The 19,942-nt window shown below is 50.0% G+C and overlaps 1 protein-coding gene across 3 annotated transcripts in view; it reads left to right on the forward strand.

Moving 5' to 3' along the window:
* Positions 1-10,702, forward strand: part of KLF8 (KLF transcription factor 8) — a 71,702-nt gene extending 61,000 nt beyond the window's left edge. For 2 of the 3 annotated variants that reach the window (XM_084813442.1, XM_084813440.1), the window contains 3 exons: positions 451-553; positions 1,099-1,235; positions 9,163-10,695. In XM_084813442.1, the coding sequence (XP_084669568.1) occupies positions 451-553; positions 1,099-1,235; positions 9,163-9,344 (422 nt within the window). In that variant the 3' untranslated portion in view covers positions 9,345-10,695. Of the gene's footprint in view, positions 1-450; positions 554-1,098; positions 1,236-9,162 lie in introns of all 3 variants that reach the window. The other variant, XM_084813441.1, reaches the window with a different exon arrangement.
* Positions 10,703-19,942: the final 9,240 nt, after the last annotated feature.

The raw sequence follows: 19,942 nt of genomic DNA on the forward strand, positions 1-19,942 counted from the left end.
TGCTGGTTTCACACCAGCAATCATGCTTACAAATGCTCTTGTGTGTGAAAAAAGCCTCCCTGTAAGCAGAAAGTAACTCAACAGGGAGTGGACTGAGTTAAAGTCTTCCTGATACGCTAGACCTTTCTTGCAGGATTTTTTTTCAGCAGGGGGAGTATTCAGAAAAGGCATCTTTCACCTGCAGTCTGAAATGGGACAGTCTATTCTGCCACCTCATTTTGTTCCATGTCCAGACCAGACAGATTCTAGATGCCCGAGGGGGGCGGAATTTTCTGGGGAGGGGGATCAGAAATGTGACGTATTTGGTATCCTCCCTCCTTGACTGCCCACAAGAGTGCCTGGTACCGCTGTGCCTGGCAGCGCCCCTTCTACCTGCTGCGATCCTGCCGTCTCATAAGAGCCCATCTGCCAGTCCTTCCTCTTATTCGTGGCTTTTGGTCTTCTCTGCAGTGAAAGTTGACCCCAGTTCCATGTGCCCCGTTGAGATCAACAGCGACAGTGAGGACAGCACCTCGGAGAGTGGCCCGGCCTCCTTCCCAGACCTGCAGAGAGAGTGAGTCCCAGCCCTTGGGGAAGCAGCACCAGCAGCATGCAGAGCCAGATGGTGGAATCTACGGCCGAGCTTTGCTTTACCCCAGTTGTCTCCGGGCTTAAAAGGATGACATGCTTCTAGCTCTTATGGTTAGGGAGGAGAGTGCAGGTAGCACCAGGACACCAGGACAGCCTGGATTGGGGAGGGGGGGTGAAATGCCCCCCTGCTCCCCCTTCCACGTTGGCCATACCAGGACCAATTTATATGAGGTTGCAAATGTGTTTATTTCTGAGCACACAAATTGCCCCCCTTCCCATAATATTGACAGTGTCTTGCTGGGATCATTTGTGGGGTGGAGTGGGGCAGAAAGCAGTGGCTCATGCTCAGGCCTGCATCTGAACCCCGGGGCTGCATGGTATCTGAGCAGGACGTAGCACCTGAGAGGGCCTGGGCCTTGGGCCCCCCTGGTGAGAGTGGCTTTGGGACGTCCTGCTGGGAAGAGCGATTTCTGGCAAAGGGCCTTTGGGCGGTTGCCACATGTGACCCCTGCCTCCTTCTCCCACTAGGCCTTCCGTGGGGCGAATGCAGCGGCCTGAGTCCCCCGACCTAAAGAAGAGGCGTATCCACCAGTGTGACTTCGAGGGCTGCAACAAAGTTTACACAAAGAGCTCACACTTGAAAGCACACCGGAGGATACACACAGGTAGGTGCAGGGGGTGGGGGGGTGGGCAAAGCAATCCCTAGCTCCCAGATGCTCCAAGGTTCTCCATGTTTCAGGCACCCCAGGGGGAAGGTATCTGCTGTTCTGCTGCCATAGGAAGCTGCCTTAACTCCAGCTCAGACCGTCGGCCATCTCGCCCAGGAATGTTTACCCTGAGTGGCATCACCTTTTTTCAAGCCCTATTTTAACTGGAAATGCTGCAAATTGAACCTGGGACTTTGTGCCGGGGATGTACGGATTTTGTTAAATCCATTCTGTTTGTGTTTCACAGATTGTCAGGTGTCTCTCATTCTGTCATCTGCTCGTTGATGGAATCAGGGCTTTTCTTACCAGACTTTTGTTTTACTTGCGCGAATGTGCACTCGCGCTAATGCGAATTACCAGAATTCCTCCCCAAAAGTGAAAAACTGATTCGTGAGTCTGAGTCGTGAACCCTCCTTCCTCCACCCCCTTTTCTGCCTGTTTCCCTTGTAGATCTCCCTTGGCCCCCTTCACGTGCTGCTTTACTGTTCCCTGTGCTTGAAACGGCCGCCCTCTCTCACCGCCTGCACTCTGGTTTGCTGTCATCCATCACACTTGGGAAACACATGAAATGCTGTGTACAGTACAGTTCTGGTCACCACACCTCAAAAAGGAGATTCTAGAGCTGGAAAAGGTGCAGAACAGGGCACCCCAAATGGCCAAGGGCCTGGAGCAACTCCCCTGCGAGGAAAGGGTACAACATCTCGGACTGGTTAGCTTGGAAAAAGGGCAAGTAACGGGGGAGCATGATAGAGGTGTATTAAACTATGGTGTGGAGAATGTGGAGAGGGAGGAGTTTTTCTCCTCCTCTCATAATACTAGACCCCACTGGTGTCATCCCATGTGGCTGATTGGGGGGAGATTCAGGACAGATCACAGGAAGGGCATGTTTCACACAGCACACAGTTAAACTATGGAATTAGCCACAAGATGACACCAACTTGGGTATCTTTAAAAGGGGCTTAGAAAAATGGATGGCGGATTTGTCTAAATTCAGTGGCTACTAGTAGTCATGATGGAACAGACTCTGCCTCTGAATTCCAGTTGTTGGGGAACACGTGGGAGGCAGCTAATGCCCTTATGTCCTGCTTGTGGCCTGTGGCCTGATCCACAGAATCATAGAATAGTAGGGTTGGAAGGGGCCTACAAGGCCATCGAGTCCAACCCCCTGCTCAATGCAGGAATCCAAGTCAGAGCATCCCTGACAGATGGCTGTCCAGCCTCGTCTTGAACGCCTCCAGTGTGGGAGAGCCCACCACCTCCCTAGGTCATGGGTTCCATTGTCGTATTGCTCTAACAGGAAGTTTTTCCTGATGTTCAGCCAGAATCTGGCTTCCTGTCACTTGAGCCCACTATTCCGTGTCCTGCACTCCGGGATGATCAAGAAGAGATCCTGGCCTTCCTCTCTGTGACAACCTTTCAAGTACTTGAAGAGTGCTATCCTATCTCCCCTCAGTCTTCTCTTCTCAAGGCTAAACAGGCCCAGTTCTTTCATTCTCTCTTCATAGGGCTTTGTTTCCAATCCCCTGATCATCTTTGTTGCCCTCCTCTAAACCCTCTCCAGTTTGTCTGCCTCCTTCTTAAAGTGTGGTGCCCAGAACTGGACACAGTACTCCAGATGAGGCCTAACCAGTGCTGAGTAGAAGGGAACTGGTACTTCATGGGATTTGGAAGCGATGCTTCTATGAACGCAGCCCAAAAGACCATTGGCCTGTTTTGCAGCCACATCACATTGTTGGCTCATATTCAGCTTGTGATCAACAATAATTCCAAGATCCTTCTCACTTGTAGCGTTGTTGAGCCACGTATCCCCCATCTTGTAACTGTGCATTTGGTTTCTTTTTCCTAGGTGCAGAACTTGGCATTTATCCCTATTCAATGTCATTCTGTTGTTTTCTGCCCAGCGCTCCAGTCTATCCAGATCACTTTGAATGTTGTTTCTGTCTTCCAAAGTATTAGCTATCCCGCCCAAGTTTGTGTCATCTGCAAATTTGATCAAATTCCCTGCACCTCCTCCTCCAAGTCATTAATACAAATGTTGAAGAGCACTGGGCCCAGGACTGAGCCCTGCGGTACCCCACTCGTTACCTCTCCCCAGTTTGAGACGGTCCCATTGATAAGCACTCTTTGAGTCCGATTCTGTAGCCAACTGTGGATCCACCGGATCGTTGTTTCATCTAGCCCACTTTGAGCTAGTTTGCTCATCAGGAGATCATGGGGCACTTTGTCAAAAGCTTTGCTGAAGTCGAGGTATATGATGTCTACAGCATTCCCACGGTCAACAAGGGAGGTGACTTGATCAAAAAATGAGATCAGATTCATCTGGCAGGATTTGTTCTTGACAAATCCATGTTGGCTTCGAGTAATCACTGCATTGTTGTCAAGGTGCTTCCAGATGGATTGCTTTATCATCTGCTCCAGAATTTTCCCAGGGATTGATGTCAGACTGATTGGTCTGTAGTTCCCAGGTTCCTCCTTTTTACCCTTTTTGAAGATAGGGACGACATTAGCCCTCCTCCAGTCATCTGGCACTTCCCCCGTCCTCCATGATTTCTCAAAGAGAATAGACAGCGGTTCTGAGAGTTCTTCTGCCAGTTCCTTTATTACTCTAGGATGCAGTTAATCTGGCCCTGGAGATTTGAACTCATTCCAAGTAATTAGGTGTTCCTTGACCATATGCCTATCAATCTCAAGCTGCAATCCTGCCCCTTCAGCCTATACTTCGCCTTTGCCAGGGGGGTCTTAGACCCTCTTTTGGGGGAAGACTGAGCCAAAGTAGGAATTGAGCACCTCTGCCTTTTCTTTGTCATCTGTTATTGTTTTGCCATCCTTATTTAATAGCTGAACCACCATTTCTTTCCTCTGCCTTTTACTATGCACGTAGCTGAAGAAAGCCTTTTTGTTGCTTTTAGCCTCCCTCGTTAACCTCAGCTCGTTCTCAGCTTTAGCCTTCCTGACGCCATCCCTGCAATTCTGTGCTACCTGCCTGTATTCTTCCTTTGTTACTTGGCCTTCTTTCCACTTCCTATATGTGTCCTTTTTTGTTTTCAGGTCATCCCTAAGCTTTTTGTGATGCCACATTGGCTTTTTCTGTTGTCTTCCACCTTTTCTTCTTGTTGGAATGGTTTGTAATTGTGCCTTGAGAATTTCTTTTTTTAAAAGCTCCCACCCATCTTGGACTCCTTTTCTCATTAGAGTCGCTTGCCATGGGACCTTACTGATCATTGTCCTGAGTTTATTAAAATCAGCTTTCCTACAATCCAGGGTACGCGTTTGACTACACTCGGCTTTTGCTTCCCTTAGAACCAAGAACTCAAGTACAACATGGCCGCTTTCCCCCAGAGTTCCTGTAACTGCTACTTTACCCACTAAGTCATCTCTGTTGGTTAGGATCAAGTCAAGGATAGCCGATCCTCTAGTTCCTTCCTCTACTTTCTGTAGGAGGAAGTTATCCGCCACACAAGTCAGGAATTTCCTGGAGGGGCCATGTTTTGCAGAATTTGTCTCCCAACAACTATCAGGGAAATTGAAGTCCCCCATTACTACTACATCATGCTTCCTTAAAACATTGGCTATTTGCTTTTCAAAAGTTTCATCCTTGTCTTCTCCTTGATTGGGTGGCCGGTAGTAGACTCCGACCACCAGGTTCCTTTTATTCTTTGCTCCATTTATTTTGTTCCAGATGCTCTCGTTGGGGCTACCAAGCTCCTCCTCCTGTATTTCTGTGCAGAGATATGTATTTTTCACATACAGTGCAACTCCCCCTCCCTTTCTGTTCCTCCTGTTCTTTTTGAACAAGTTATATCCTTCCATTGCTGTATTCCAGTCATGAGAGTCATCCCACCAAGTCTCAGTTATACCTATCAAGTCATAATTTCCCACCTGTATTAAGAGTTGAAGTTCATTCTGTTTGTTTCCCGTACTCTGGGCATTAGTGTATAGACATCAAAGACCATGTGCTTCATAGTCTGGCTTTCTTCCTACATGTGTCTGAAGACTATTATTGGGCGCTATCAGAGCTGTTCTCTCCGTTGCAGTGCATGCGCCTACGTCCATTGTTACCCCCAACTTTACATCTCCCTTCCCCGTAGGATTCAGTTCAAAGCCCTCCTGATGAAGTTCTTCATGCTGTGGCCAAACACATTCTTCCCATCTTTTGTGAGGTGCAACCCGTCCCTTGCCAACAGCCCATCTTCCAGGAAGTATAGCCCGTGGTCTCAGAATCCAAATCTCTCTCGTTGGCACCACCTTCATAGCCAGTCATTCACCCGGAGTATTTTTCGTTCCCTTTCTATCCCTCTTCTAACTACTGGAAGTATGGATCAGAAAACCATCTGGGCCCCAAAGTTCTTGAGTTTCCTTCCCAAAGCTTCAAAGTCTGACGTGATCTCTTCGTAGCTCCGCTTGGCGGTATCTTTTGTTCCCACATGGATGAGAAGAAGGGGATACCTGTCAGTGGGTTTTATGAGTGCAGGCAACCCTTCAGTCACATCTCTAATCCATCCTTCTGGGAGACAACATACCTGGCGAGTCCACGGGTCTTCGCGACATACTTGGGTCTCGATCCCACGCAGCAAGGAGTCTCCCATTACTACCACTCTTCTTCTTGTTTGACTGACCTTCAGCCTCTTGCTCACTTTCATGCAGGTTCCTCTTTGATTCTTCCTCTGCAGGCTGTCCTCCAGTCTCATCCGCAAGTACCTGGAATCGGTTCCACAGCTCCATTGCTTCCACTGGTGCAGAGTGGCATCTAGTTCTTCTTCTCCTAACTATCACCCTTTTCCAAGGAGTATCCTCTACTCCATTTTTCTTCACCTCAGCATTTCCCACTTCTGCCTCATCTTGCTGTTGCTCTTCAAGCTTCTGTTCTTCACTTTGCTGCTGTAGTTCCACCGTTCTGTCCAAGAACTCTTTGTGTTCTCTTATTCCCCAGAGGGTCGACAGTCTCCGCTCCAGTCCACTTTTTCTTCCAGCAGCGTGATCAACTTGCACTTGTTGCAGGTGTAGGCCTTGTTGTTCTCAGGCAAGAAAACAAACATTGCACACACCTTGCAGGTCACCACCACTGGAGAGTCCTGTCCTTCCATTGTCTCTTTTCCCTTTTTGTGTCTAGCTCTGTGATTGTTCTAGACTAGCCTGTGCCTGCTCCTCTGCTCAGTAGAGGTTAAAAGCAGAGTCCCACTGGTGTGGAAGTGTGTGTTACAAGACAAATAAATGAAAAAAGTTAGTTAAAAAATGAAAAAAAAATGAAAAAAATGTTAGGGGCCTCCCCCTTGACCTCCCCTGGCCAACTCCTGTTTGCTCCCCCTGTTTGCTCGCTCTGGTCACTCGCCCTCTGGGAGCTCGCTTGCTTCTGTAGTCCCTGGACCAGCTGGAGCAGCTTGCTCTGCTCAGCTGGGAGGCAGGAAACAGACTGAAGCTTCCTGCCCACTCAGCTGCTGGGAGTACTCAGGCCACACACCGCCATTCAGTTGGAGCTCTCAGAAGCACCTGGTGAGCTCACAGCCAATCAGAAGGATAAAGGGCAGCCCCCTGGGCTTCCTGCAGCCCACTTACCTCTTAGCCTCTGTCTCCTTTGTCTCTTCTACCACTGCAACTCCCCTGGCCAACTTCTGTTTGCTCCCCCTGTGCGCTCGCTCTGGTTGCTCGCTCTCTGGGAGCTTGCTTGATTCTGTAGTGCCTGGACCAGCTGGAGCAGCTTGCTGTGCTCTGCTCAGCTGGGAGGCGGGAAACAGACTGTCGGAGCTCTTATGTTCTTCTTGACAGATCCCACCTTGAAACTTGTTCCTTCTGCAGATCCTTTGCAGAGCCAGTGCAGAGTCCTGCCTTCCCTTTGTTTCTCCTGCTGGTCAGTCTGCTGCCCATAGTGCCTGGGATTGTCCTGACTCCTCTCCTGTTTCCACTGTCAGGCCCAAAAGATAGGTGGAGTGGGGTGGGGGCAGGATATGACCTGAAAAAAAACCCTAATAGTTGCCTGTTACAAGTCTGTTTGCTACTGTTAATTTCTCCTAGGTTTCTCCTTAGGGCTTTCTTCTTCCCAAGGCAGTCCCGGACAATCAGGGATTATATTCAGTACTGCATAGCCAATCATACCTGGTGATAACATTCCTGAAGGCAAAAGAATCAGGTCAAGGCAGCTTGGAGTGTTCATGGGAGAGATTCTGGCCAGGCAGTTCACATATTGCCCTCTTCTTCATGGGTGAACACTTTTGCTCCCCATTTGCCCCCCCCCCAAATAATCAAGGAAGGTGCATTGTGTCCCTGCTGTGAAAGTTTTTAGTTTTTTCCCTCTGCTCCTCTTCCAGCCTAGCCCTGGTGGTGGAACTGTAGCGCCGTAGCGTAATCGGCTGTTCACTAGATGGCCCTCTTGTGATGTGGAAGACCAAGGAGTGTTGTAGCAATAGCAATGTATCAGAATTCTGTTTTTGTTCGCAGATCATATGAACATGTCCCGTTCGCAATCCCAAATGCGAACACAAGCAGGGGTGCTTTTTTTCCCCTGAGAAGTGTTAGAAAAATGCATATATTTTTTTAATGCACATTTTCCGCCCCCATTTTCACACTTTAGTCAATGGGGGAAATGTGCAGTTTCGAAAAATACACACAAACAAGTCAAAAATGAAACAGGAGCGAGCCAAAACAAACTTTGGAGTGACTTTTGGAGAATCTAGGTGAGCTCGAAAATCGCTGGTTCTCCCCGCCCTGTGCAGCAACGGCAGAACCTTCTGTCACTCCTTTGCCAGAAACCAAAGGCCCCCCTGAATTCCCAAGACCCTTGCCCTAAGTGCAGCCCGGCAGCCCCTCGCAGCCCCCTGGAGCTCCCTCCTCTTTTTTCCGTGGGCAGTTCTTCCCCCATGTGGGTCAGAGAGCTGCAGCTGGGCCCCTGCCAAGGCGCTGTGGCTGCCAGCGCTGGCAAGCCAGGCTAGCAACTCCATCCTTGGGATCCTCCCACACAGGTATCCTAGCAACCTGCTCCGTCTCCCAGGCTGGAATCCTCTCAGCCCTCCAGTATCCTAGCAACTCCTCCCCCCTCTGCCAGCCCACACGCTTTGCGTCACCTTCTCTTTCTCCTGCCACACCAGCCAAAATATCCCTTTGCAGATCCGTGGCTTCTGCTGCTGCCCTGGGGTGCAAGCAGGGCCCCCCAGACAAGCAAGTGGCCTTGGTTGCGCTCAGAAAGACTACGGGTGTGGGGCGTTCCTCTTCTCCTCCACCCGTGGGTGTGGGGAGGCCTCCTTCCCCCCCGCCTGGCTGGGCCAGCGGCGCCCTGTGCCGCCTGCGTTTCCCTTCAAGTTGGCATTTCTGTGCCCCTCTGCTTAGCTTGGGGGCAGGGTGCAAATTGCATGTGGTGGAGGCTGCTTCAGTTCCAGAGAAACACACGCGCACGGGCACACGGGCTATATTTGGGGAAGGGGGGAAAGAATAGGCTTCTTTTTTTAAAAAAGCAGTCTTCAGTTTGAAACGCCTGTGTTCTCGTCCTGAATGGCAGCCCAGGGTTTGAGCTTATTTTGAGGCTGTCCGAAATGGAGGCAGAGAAGAGGGCAGCAGCGACCAGAACATAGGGACAGCCGAGACCTGGGCCCTTGGTTCGGGTGTGGAGCCCCCACTTTGCATGCAGAGGGCCCCAGGTTCGGTCCCTGGCAGCATCTCCAGGTAGGGCTAGAAAATACCCCTTCCTGGTGCCCGGGAGAGCTGCTGCTGCCAGTGAGTGTCGGCAGTACAGGCCCGCATAGACCCAGTGGTCTGAGTCAGTAGAAGGCAGCTCCTGATGTTCCCCAGACCTCTGTGTTCTGTCCTGCAGCCATGGCCATTGCAAGGGGTGCCAAAGGAGAGAGTCTCGGGTTTGCTGGGGAGATCCTGACGCTTCCCACCTCTGTCGCCCCTGCAGGAGAGAAGCCGTACAAATGCACCTGGGAGGGTTGCACCTGGAAGTTTGCTCGCTCCGACGAGCTGACCAGGCACTTCCGGAAGCACACGGGCATCAAGCCTTTCCGCTGCTCAGACTGTGACCGCAGCTTCTCACGCTCTGACCACCTGGCTCTGCACCGCCGGAGGCATATCATGATGTGAGGGGCTGCCCCCGCCCTCTCCGGCCAAAGACCAGGAGGGCTGCTTCCCCGTGGGCTGGATCCTGCCTGGCCCTTGTGGCTGCTGCTGCGGATGGCGCGGACCCAGCCAATAGCCACCCTTCCCCTCCTGGTCCTTGCCATCCACAGAACTCCAGAGAAAGACCCACGGCCTTGTTTGGCGGCCCAGCATTGCACTGAGGAGGTGCTGTTCCTTCGAAGAGGCCCAGGGGCTGTAGGCATGTAGGGGTCCAAGCAGGATGGAGGCCTCCCTGGCTGGAATGGAGGTTTCGGCTTGCAGGGAGGCTCCTGCAGCCAGATCCTGGCAAAGAAGGCTGGGGCTCGTTCTCTGCGGTGGAGTCACATGCAGGTCCAGAGGCTTCCTGGAACCCTGACCCCCGTCTCTCCACATGGCAAAGACCCTGGGGCAGTTTGGGAGTCTTTTGAGTTCTTAACCTGGATTTCCTGGTTGCAGCACAAACAGAATCCCTAAAGACCAGAAAGTTGCTGGGAGTGGAGGGGGGAGGGGAAGAGAACTGGGAATAGATGGTTTTTAACGAAGTTTTAGCAAGCACTGAAACTAAGTCTATATTTGAAATTTCACTTGGAATATTTGATCTCCAAATGTTCAGGATTTGATTTTTTTGACATGATTCAAATATGGATTTTGGGGTCAGCGTTTGACCCCCTGAAATCTTGACCTTGTACACCCGGAACTGGTAACCTCAGCGATCCCATGAAGAGGATAATTTCATCAACTGTTGCTGAAAATGTTGATTCCAAGGTCATTCTTTTTAATTAAGAAATGTTGCTGAACTTTGAGAAGCCTGTGTGTGTGAGACAGGGAGTTCTTCTAACGGGGTCTGATGAGTGAGTGGCAGGGCTGACACACCCATAATGCCCACGGCTCGCTTCCCCGCCCCCTCTATCGCATGCATGACTTGTAAAGGCGTGTGCGTGTGTGGGGGGGTGCCATTGCTTCAGGGCAGATGACAGCGGAGGCGGACAGCAACAGAGACCAGGGAGGGAGGGGCTGTAAACAAGGAAAGGGGGGGAAATGCGGAACGTGGAACTGTGACAACAACTCAAGAGTTGCGGTGCGGATGTGGGTTTTCTTAATTCTTCCTCCGTGATTGGGGCAAAGAAGATGGACAAGCCTTTCCAGTTTGATGACCTGCACACAGATGGATTTGAGTGGACCTAGCAGCAGCAGTGCAGAACCTGAATTTGGGGTGTGTGAAGATCCAAGGGACTGCGAGGTGGCCATTTGACTGACAGGCACCAGTTGGGGTTTTTAGAACTTGTTTCCCCTTTCTCTGCTCTTGGAGAAGTCAAATATGAACATGGTTTTCCAGAAACGCCTGTGTGTGTGTGTCTCTCTCTCCCCCACCCTGCCCCACTTCCTCTCTTCCTCTGTTATGGCCAGTTCAGATTGGGTTTTGTTCCGCTACAAAGTCAGGATTGGGTTGGGGTCAGGAGCTGCTGGAGGTGAAAGAGAGGTGTGAGGGGGCTTGCTTGGTGTTTCCACCTGCATGGGACTGTTGTTAGCTTTGAGGTGCTAGAAGCAAGGGGGTGTTTTGGGGAGGAGTGGATGCATGTAGATGTGATCCAACTGGTGTCAGAATGATGGATGCCCTTTTCTGAAAAGGTGGCTTCTGGGCCAACTCTCACCTGAACAAGGCATGCAGATTAGCGCATGTTCTTACATTGCTTCTACCAACGGGAGTGCGTCGCTGAGCAATGTTGCATGTTCATCTTCTGCCCATCTGGCTCTGGCAGGCCCTGCCAGCCCTCCTTTGCTTCAGAAATAATTTCGCCAGCCATGGCTAATCTCACTCTCCCTCCCAAAAAGTCCTCTCTGCAGCTGATTCCGGATGGCACATTTCTCTTCCACGCCATGATCCTGAATGTAGTGGGTAAACCAGAACTGTGATGTCTCCTGGGTCAGTCTAGTTGCTCCACTAAACCTCATGCCATGCTCCTTCCTGACTGGCAGTAGGGCTCAGAGCCAGGGTCTTACACAACGTTTGTCCCTAGACCCGCTACCTGCTAATATTATTTGTCAAAAAGCACAAAGGATGACTGGTAATGCGCCATCTGCACAACCCTGGGAAGCAGTTCACTGCTACTCCCCATCTGTAAAGGAGAAACTGAGGCTGTGAAGAGAATGTGGGGCTGAGACGAGTCCGCAGCATAGCTGAGGTTTCTGTACCTGCTGGCGCGCCCTGTCTTTTTAGTTGATTCAAGAGCACCTCTGTGCAGCCCACAATTTTGAGGCCACTGAGGGAGGGCACATTTTTCTTTAGGAAATCACAAAGTAATACTGCATTCAGAAAATCCCATGTGTGCAGCCCAGCTGTCGTGGGAGCCATGGCCCAGAAAGTGGGAAATTCACACCCATTTTTAGCACTGGAAGAATCACGGCCCCATTTAGCGCAACTCCTGTTTTCTACCCGAAAACCTAGTGGCTTAAGGTTTGATTTAAAGCCCAGTGTTTAAATCTCAGTTAAGGACTGGATTAGTGGGTCATACTGTTGAACGCTTCCACACTGATTGCAAACCGTGCCTGCTTTGGCTATCAATGGCTATTAGTCTTGATAGTTGTGATATTGCCTCCAGTATTGGAGACAGTACACCAGTTGCTGGGCAAGATGGGCAGGAGGGTGCTGTTGCACTCATGTCCTATGTATGGGATCCCCATGGGCAGTTGGTCAGCCACTGTGTGAACTAGATGGTGTGAACTAGATAGAGGTCTAGATGGACCCTGGGTCTGATCCAGCAGGGCTCTGAAGTTCTTAGGACTGTGCAAGGACTGTGCTGTTCTTGTCTGCCAGCAGAGGGTGCTGCTGGATTCTCGTATGCAGTAAAACTTTTTTTAAAAAAACCCGAAATTGCCTGTAAGTAGGGATGGCGGAGAATTCCGCCACGGATCTCGGTGAGGCCGAATGCCAGTGCATTCAGCCCTCCGAAATCCGTGGCGGAACGAAGCCCCCGCCCCACAACCCACAAAAGGCACGTGGAACGGAGCCCCCAACCCACGAAAGGCACGCGGAATGGAGCACTTACCTGCTGCCGTCTGCGCTGACTTGTGAATGGCGGCCGCCCTGCGGCTGCCATTCACTTCCTGATCATAACTGTGATAGGCTACGTAAATACGTAGCCTATCACAGCTAATGCAGGGACGCTTTTTGCGGAAAGTATTTACGTAGCCTATCACAGCAAGCAAAAAAAACCGCGTACGCAAGTGGCTGCGGCGGCCACCATTTGCGTTCCCTATTTTTCGCCGTTTTATCCTACGTAAATATTTACGTAGGCTATTACAGCAAAAAAAAGGGGAACGCAAATAGCATAGTGGGCACTAAAGAATAGGGAACATAAATGGCAGCCGCCGTATTCGCTGCCATTTGCGTACGCTGTTTTTGGGGGGGGGGGCTGCCGTGATAGGCTACGTAAATACTTAACGTAGCCTATCACGGTAGCCTGGCTGGCCGCTATGGCGGCTGCCATTTGCGTCCACAGCAGCCGGTCCACGGCCGGAACTCCGGCTGCGGACGGCCCTGGCCAGCTGCTCCGCGGAGTTGGCCGGGCAGGATTCCGGGGGGGGGGAGGACCAGATCGCCTCCTCCCTGTCGAGGATTCCGGGAGGAGGGATGGAGCGCCTCCCCCCCACACCGCGAATCACATCCATGAAAAGGTAAGTGACTTTTGTACATCCCTACCTAGAATCATAGAATAGTAGGGTTGGAAGGGGCCCCACAAGGCCATCGAGTCCAACCCCCCCGCTCAATGCAGGAATCCAAATCAGAGCATCCCTGACAGATGGCTGTCCAGCCTTGTCTTGAACGCCTCCAGTGTGGGAGAGCCCACCACCTCCCTAGGTCATTGGTTCCATTGTCGTATTGCTCTAACAGGAAGTTTTTCCTGATGTTCAGCCGGAATCTGGCTTCCTGTCACTTGAGCCCATTATTCCGTGTTCTGCACTCTGGGATGATCAAGAAGAGATCCTGGCCTTCTTCTCTGTGACAACCTTTCAAGTACTTGAAGAGCGCTATCCTATCTCCCCTCAGTCTTCTCAAGGCTAAACATGCCCAGTTCTTTCAGTCTCTCTTCATAGGGCTTTGTTTCCAGTCCCCTGATCATCTTTGTTGCCCTCTGAACCCTCTCCAGTTTGTCTGCATCCTTCTTCAAGTGTGGTGCCCAGAACTGGACACAGTACTCCAGATGAGGCCTAACCAGTGCTGAGTAGAGGGGAACTAGTACTTCCCGGGATTTGGCAGCTATGCTTCTATTAATGCAGCCCAAAATAGCATTTGCCTTTTTTGCAGCCACATCACATTGTTGGCTCATATTCAGCTTGTGATCAACAACAATTCCAAGATCCTTCTCACTTGTAGCGTTGTTGAGCCACGTATCCCCCATCTTGTAACTCTGCATTTGGTTTCTTTTTCCTAGGTGCAGAACTTGGCATTTATCCCTATTCAATGTCATTCTGTTGTTTTCTGCCCAGCGCTCCAGTCTATCCAGATCACTTTGAATTTTGTTTCTGTCTTCCAAAGTATTAGCTATCCCACCCAATTTGGTGTGGGTGTGGAGTGGTGTGGTGTGAACCTGTAAGAGTTCTGGGTTCCATTTGCAGTTACATCAAATCTCTCGGGAAGCAAAGCAGATGGATGCTGGAGTCGATGTCTTCAGCTCAGAAGGAAGTACTCTGCCAGCAGAAAGAGCAATGTAAAATTTGCAATTGGGCTTGAGAAAGAGACAGAGCAAAACCAACTTAAATGTATAGCTCTGGTCTTTTACGTGTTACAATAATTTAGAATTGTCTATTTTCAGGTATATATACCTAAATATATATATTTAGAAACATGCTTATAATGAAAGCATAACTAACGCAGACTTCTCCAACCTGGCGCCCTCCAAATGTTTTGGATTACAACTCCCAACAGCTCCAGCCAGCATGGGGAGTGCTGGGGGTTGTAGTCCAAAACAGTAAGATGGCCCCGGGTTGGGGAAGGCTGATCTAATGTCTTCTACCTTGTAATGGGTTAGAACTAATGGGTCAGGGATATGAAGCCAGAAGGGAGGTGGGCTGTATGTGCCTCTTTCTGAACTTCAGCTGTTGGAAACTCTGCCCGTTGCGAGCCTGGGAAGTTGCGTTCAGTCACATTGAGGCTGTCATTAGACGGGCAACTAAGAGGGTAACGGAGGGCAGCAGGATCGTAAAACTCAGACATCGTGGTTTCACCTCCAAGAGCCAGCCTGGCGGCCTGTGACAAAATAACAGCAGCCAGGAGGGTTTGCAAGCCGTTGCACCTGTGTAAAATAACCCAGGAGGTTATTTTTATTTATTCCATTTCTGTACCGCCCAATAGCCATAGCGCTCTTTATACAAATAAAATTCACCTACTGATGTATCTTCCCCCCCCCCAAGCATAGCTGCATTTGCTGGGTGGGGTGGGTGGGTACATGGCAGGATGGCATGAAATCATCAGGATCATGGAAATACTGCAGGTGAGATCCAGAAAGCAACGGAGCTGCTCAGCAGTGCTTGGGCCAGGGGCAGGCAGTGTGGGGCCTGTGGGCACCACTGTACCCCCAGGCGACTTTCTTGGCACCTACTGCGGTGCCCTCCCCGTCCCAGCTTTTTTTTTTTTTTTAATTTCTTACTGGCAGCTGGGATTTCTGTCAAATAGCTCTTGGGGCTGAAAACTGAGGGTTCAAAGGCATTACTTAGCATTAAAGTAATGCCTTTGAACTTTACTTAGGGTAAAGTAATGGGAGTTCAAAGGCATTACTCAGACCTCTTGTACTCAGGCTTTTGGGCAGATTACGTGTCCTTCGCCACACCTCTTGTGGCAGCCATTTTGTGGTGGTGACCAGTGCAGTTTCTGCCAAATGTGCCCGTGGAGCAGGAAGGTTGCCTGCCCCTGGTTTAGGCCAAGCTTAAAGTAGTTGTCCACTTTTTGGCCAGCATAGGAACCACTGGCTGAGGGTAAAAAAAGGGTGCAGGAAAGATAACCAAGAGGCTGGAATACGTGGGGTGCTGCTGCTGAACAACCAAGAGGTACATATTCAGAAAGGATTTAGGGGAGGGTGGGCAGAGTTGCGATACTCTGCTGGCTGGACTGTGAGCTAGCATGGCCTTTTCATGGGAAGAAGCAGCCTTAGGACAGGATGGGCTCTTTGTCTAGCCCAGCATGTATTGTGTGCTCTGTCTTGCAACCGCTCTCCAGGCTTGTCTGGCAGGGAGAGACTTTCCCATCCGCCGAGATCCCGTTTTGGCTGGAGATGCCAGGGGCTGAACCTAGGGCCTTCTGCAAGCAATATGTGATCTCTGCTGCTCTCTCTCCCCGCCTCCCCCCGGCCTTCCTCTGCACCTGAGGGATGGAGTATAACAATTATGGTCCTGAGGTTCTCAGGATAGGTCGTGTCCATGGCCTTTCCCTCCTCCCCTTCTTGGGATGCCAGATTTAACGCCTGCCCCTAAGCCATGGTTGCTGCTGTGGCTGAGAGCTTGGAAACATGAATCCCAATAGCTGATCATCAACTGGGCCTTTTTGAGCTTGGTGTTTGTTGCCTGAGGAACAGGATAGAACCCAAAGGCGGATGCATTGGTTGAAGTCCAAGGGTGTTTCCAGATGGACAGCTCGTCCTGGTGCTAATAAATTATTGCTCTCCAACTGTAAGCTACAAGCGGAATTGCCTTTGACCTTCCAGACTGTCAGATTTTTTTTTTCTGTCTGTACATGGTGGTTCCACAATAAATGCCTCATCTGGATGGAGCCACATAGCTTGGAGCTGTGCAGTGTGGAGCACAACTATCTCCCGAGTTCGGCGCTGACTCCTTCCCTTATCTTGAGCTCTGCTGAATCTCTCCATCCTTCACCTTTGATGTGTCATTAATTTTCAAGAAACCAAATAGAGTATATAGAGTTGCTGAGGCAACGGATCAACAGTTTGGGCCTAAGGAGACATGTGAGTGCCCACCCCAGTTCCTTGGAAAAGGGAGGTGATGTCAGTGCGCAGAGGCTGGGCTGGAGTCATTGAACCCGAGTGTGTGTCATCGTCTGGGGACCTGGGGGGGGAGCAGCTGCCAAGTGGCTGGGCGTGGGCCCCTTCCATGAAAAGCCTCCAGGATCTTAATGTTACTTGTGTTTCTTAGCTGGTGGGACAGCTGAGGAAGGAGCGGCCAGAGGCTTGAAGGCATGTGACGGGTTTTTAGCTTGGGGGAAATATCAGTGGGGGTAGAACACACCAGGTGCTTATCAAATCATGAGTGCTATGTAAAAAGTGAGACCTACCATTTTTATTTTGTTTGAAGATAAGATCCTGCTCTAACATTGGACCTGGTTTAAAAGGACGTCCTTCACACAGCCCATAGTTAAACTGTGGAATTCATTACCACAAGACATAGTGATGGCCACCCGTTTGGATGGCCTTAAAAGGGGGTTAGACAAATTCCTGGAGGTGAAGGCTATCAATGGTTACTAGTCCTGATGGTTATGTGCTACCTCAGTATCAGAGGCTGTAAGCCTGTGTACACCAGTTGCTGGGGAACATGGGCAGGAGGGTGCTGTTGCACCCATGTCCTACCTGTGGGTCTCCCATGGGCAGCTGGTTGGCCACTGTGTGAGCAGAATCTTGGGGGGCGGGGGGATCTTCACAGCAATAGAATGAGAAGCGCATTGGAATATTACCCAGATTTTCATGGAATTGGCCTTTGGTCCATCAGGGACACACGAAGCAAGATAAGCCGAGAGTAGCATACTTTTAAAATCTGGTTTCCAGTGCTTGAAAGGAACATACTTGGGGGGGTGGGAGAGACCTGAGTATTATCAACCTGGCAGGGGCTGCTCAACCAATGAGAGAGGCTTGCCCCTGTCCAGGCTCCCCACTGCTACTACATTAGGAATGGAGAGCAACTAATTTTACCTGTGCATGCAGTTTTCCTTGAAGAAACCAAAATCCCCAGTTCTCCAGTGCAGCATCTGAAGGCTCCTGAGAGCCCTTACCCACTCCAATTTCACCACATCCCAGCAATCTTCTGTGGAGTTATTGTTCTCAACCCCTTTCCCCCATGTGTGCACTTTTGTCTATTGCTTCCAACCTGCCCCCACTTTCTCCTTCTCCCTGCTCAGCCCCCATAAACTTGAAAGGTAATTACTGTGATAAAGCAATAAAGAAGAGAAGGGACTTTACATAAAAAGGGAGAAATGACTTTACGTCAGAGAAACTACAGGACATCAAAGAAGCACAACATCGCAATAGCGATTTAAGAGAGCACTGAAGAAGCGAAAGACCACTTTAGGGCCAGTTATTAAAGTTAGCCTTTAACCCTTTCACTGCTGGGAAGCAAGATTTATTCCTTACTTCTGAGTAAACATGCACAGAAGGGGATATGTTAAAGATGAAAAGCAGGCTACCTAAGGTGATCAAGGGTCCCCACTGCTGTGGTAATGTGAGGGGTCACTGTTGCACTCCTGGGGATTTTCTCAATGGGAATGGGAAAACTACTTCCATTGGGGAAACAAGACGGAATGGGGTGTCCCACCCCCTTGACCATGTCACTGACAGGTCACAGAGGCACGTCATAGAATCATAGAATCATAGAATAGTAGGGTTGGAAGGGGCCTACAAGGCCATCGAGTCCAACCCCCTGCTCAATGCAGGAATCCAAGTCAGAGCATCCCTGACAAATGGCTGTCCAGCCTCGTCTTGAAGGCCTCCAGTGTGGGAGAGCCCACCACCTCCCCAGGTAATTGGTTCCATTGCCGTATTGCTCTGACACTCAGGAAGTTTTTCCTGATGTTCAGTCGGAATCTGGCTTCCTGTAACTTGAGCCCATTATTCCGTGTCCTGCACTCTGGGATGATCAAGAAGAGATCCTGGCCTTCTTCTCTGTGACAACCTTTCAAGTACTTGAAGAGTGCTATCATATCTCCCCTCAGTCTTCTCTTCTCAAGGCTAAACATGCCCAGTTCTTTCAGTCTCTCTTCATAGGGCTTTGTTTCCAGTCCCCTGATCATCTTTGTTGCCCTCCTTTGAACCCTCTCCAGCTTGTCTGCATCCTTCTTAAAGTGTGGTGCCCAGAACTGGACACAGTACTCCAGATGAGGCCTAACCAGTGCTGAGTAGAGGGGAACTAGTACTTCCCGGGATTTGGAAGCAATGCTTCTATGAATGCAGCCCAAAATAGCATTTGCCTTTTTTGCAGCCACATCACATTGTTGGCTCATATTCAGCTTGTGATCGACGACAATTCCAAGATCCTTCTCGCTCGTAGTGTGGTTGAGCCACGTATCCCCCATCTTGTAACTGTGCATTTGGTTTCTTTTTCCTAGGTGCAGAACTTGGCATTTGTCCCTATTAAATGCCATTCTGTTGTTTTCTGCCCAGCACTCCAGTCTATCCAGATCACTTTGAATTTTGTTTCTGTCTTCCAAAGTATTAGCTATCCCTCCCAATTTTGTGTCATCTGCAAATTTGATCAGCATTCCCTGCACCTCCTCCTCCAAGTCATTAATAAAAATATTGAAGAGCACTGGGCCCAGGACTGAGCCCTGCGGTACCCCACTCGTTACCTCTCCCCAGCTTGAGAAGGTCCCATTGATAAGCACTCTTTGAGTCTGATTCTGTAGCCAACTGTGGATCCACATGATCGTTGTTTCATCTAGCCCACTTCGAGCTAGTTTGCTCATCAGGATATCATGGGGCACTTTGTCGAAAGCTTTGCTGAAGTCGAGGTATATGATGTCTACAGCATTCCCACGGTCTACAAGGGAGGTGACTTGATCAAAAAATGAGATCAGATTTGTCTGGCAGGACTTGTTTTTGACAAATCCATGTTGGCTTCGAGTAATCACGGCATTGTTGTCAAGGTGCTTCCAGATGGATTGCTTTATGATCTGCTCCAGAATTTTCCCAGGGATTGATGTCAGACTGACTGGTCTGTAGTTCCCAGGTTCCTCCTTTTTACCCTTTTTGAAGATAGGGACAACGTTAGCCCTCCTCCAGTCATCTGGCACTTCCCCGGTCCTCCATGATTTCTCAAAGAGAATAGACAGCGGTTCTGAGAGTTCTTCTGCCAGTTCCTTTATGACTCTAGGATGCAGTTCATCTGGCCCTGGAGATTTGAACTCATTCAAAGTAATGAGGTGTTCCTTGACCATATGCCTGTCGATCTCAAGCTGCAATCCTGCCCCTTCAGCCTGTACTTCGCCTTTGCCAGGGGGGTCATAGACCCTCTTTTGGGAGAAGACTGAGCCAAAGTAGGAATTGAGCACCTCTGCCTTTTCTTTGTCCTCTGTTATCATTTTGCCATCCTTATTTAATAGCTGAACCACCATTTCTTTCCTCTGCCTTTTACTATGCACGTAGCTGAAGAAAGCCTTTTTGTTGTTTTTAGCATCCCTCGCTAACCTCACCTCGTTCTCCGCTTTAGCCTTCCTGACGCCATCCCTGCAATTCTGTGCTACCTGCCTGTACTCTTCCTTTGTTACTTGGCCTTCTTTCCACTTCCTATATGTGTCCTTTTTTGTTTTCAGGTCATCCCTGAGCTTTTTGTGAAGCCACATTGGCTTCTTCTGTTGTCTTCCACCTTTT

The sequence above is a fragment of the Heloderma suspectum genome, chromosome 9 (assembly GCF_057233095.1).
Source record: "Heloderma suspectum isolate Gila_16-S chromosome 9, 16-S_ref, whole genome shotgun sequence".
In the NCBI taxonomy this organism is placed as follows: domain Eukaryota; kingdom Metazoa; phylum Chordata; class Lepidosauria; order Squamata; family Helodermatidae; genus Heloderma; species Heloderma suspectum.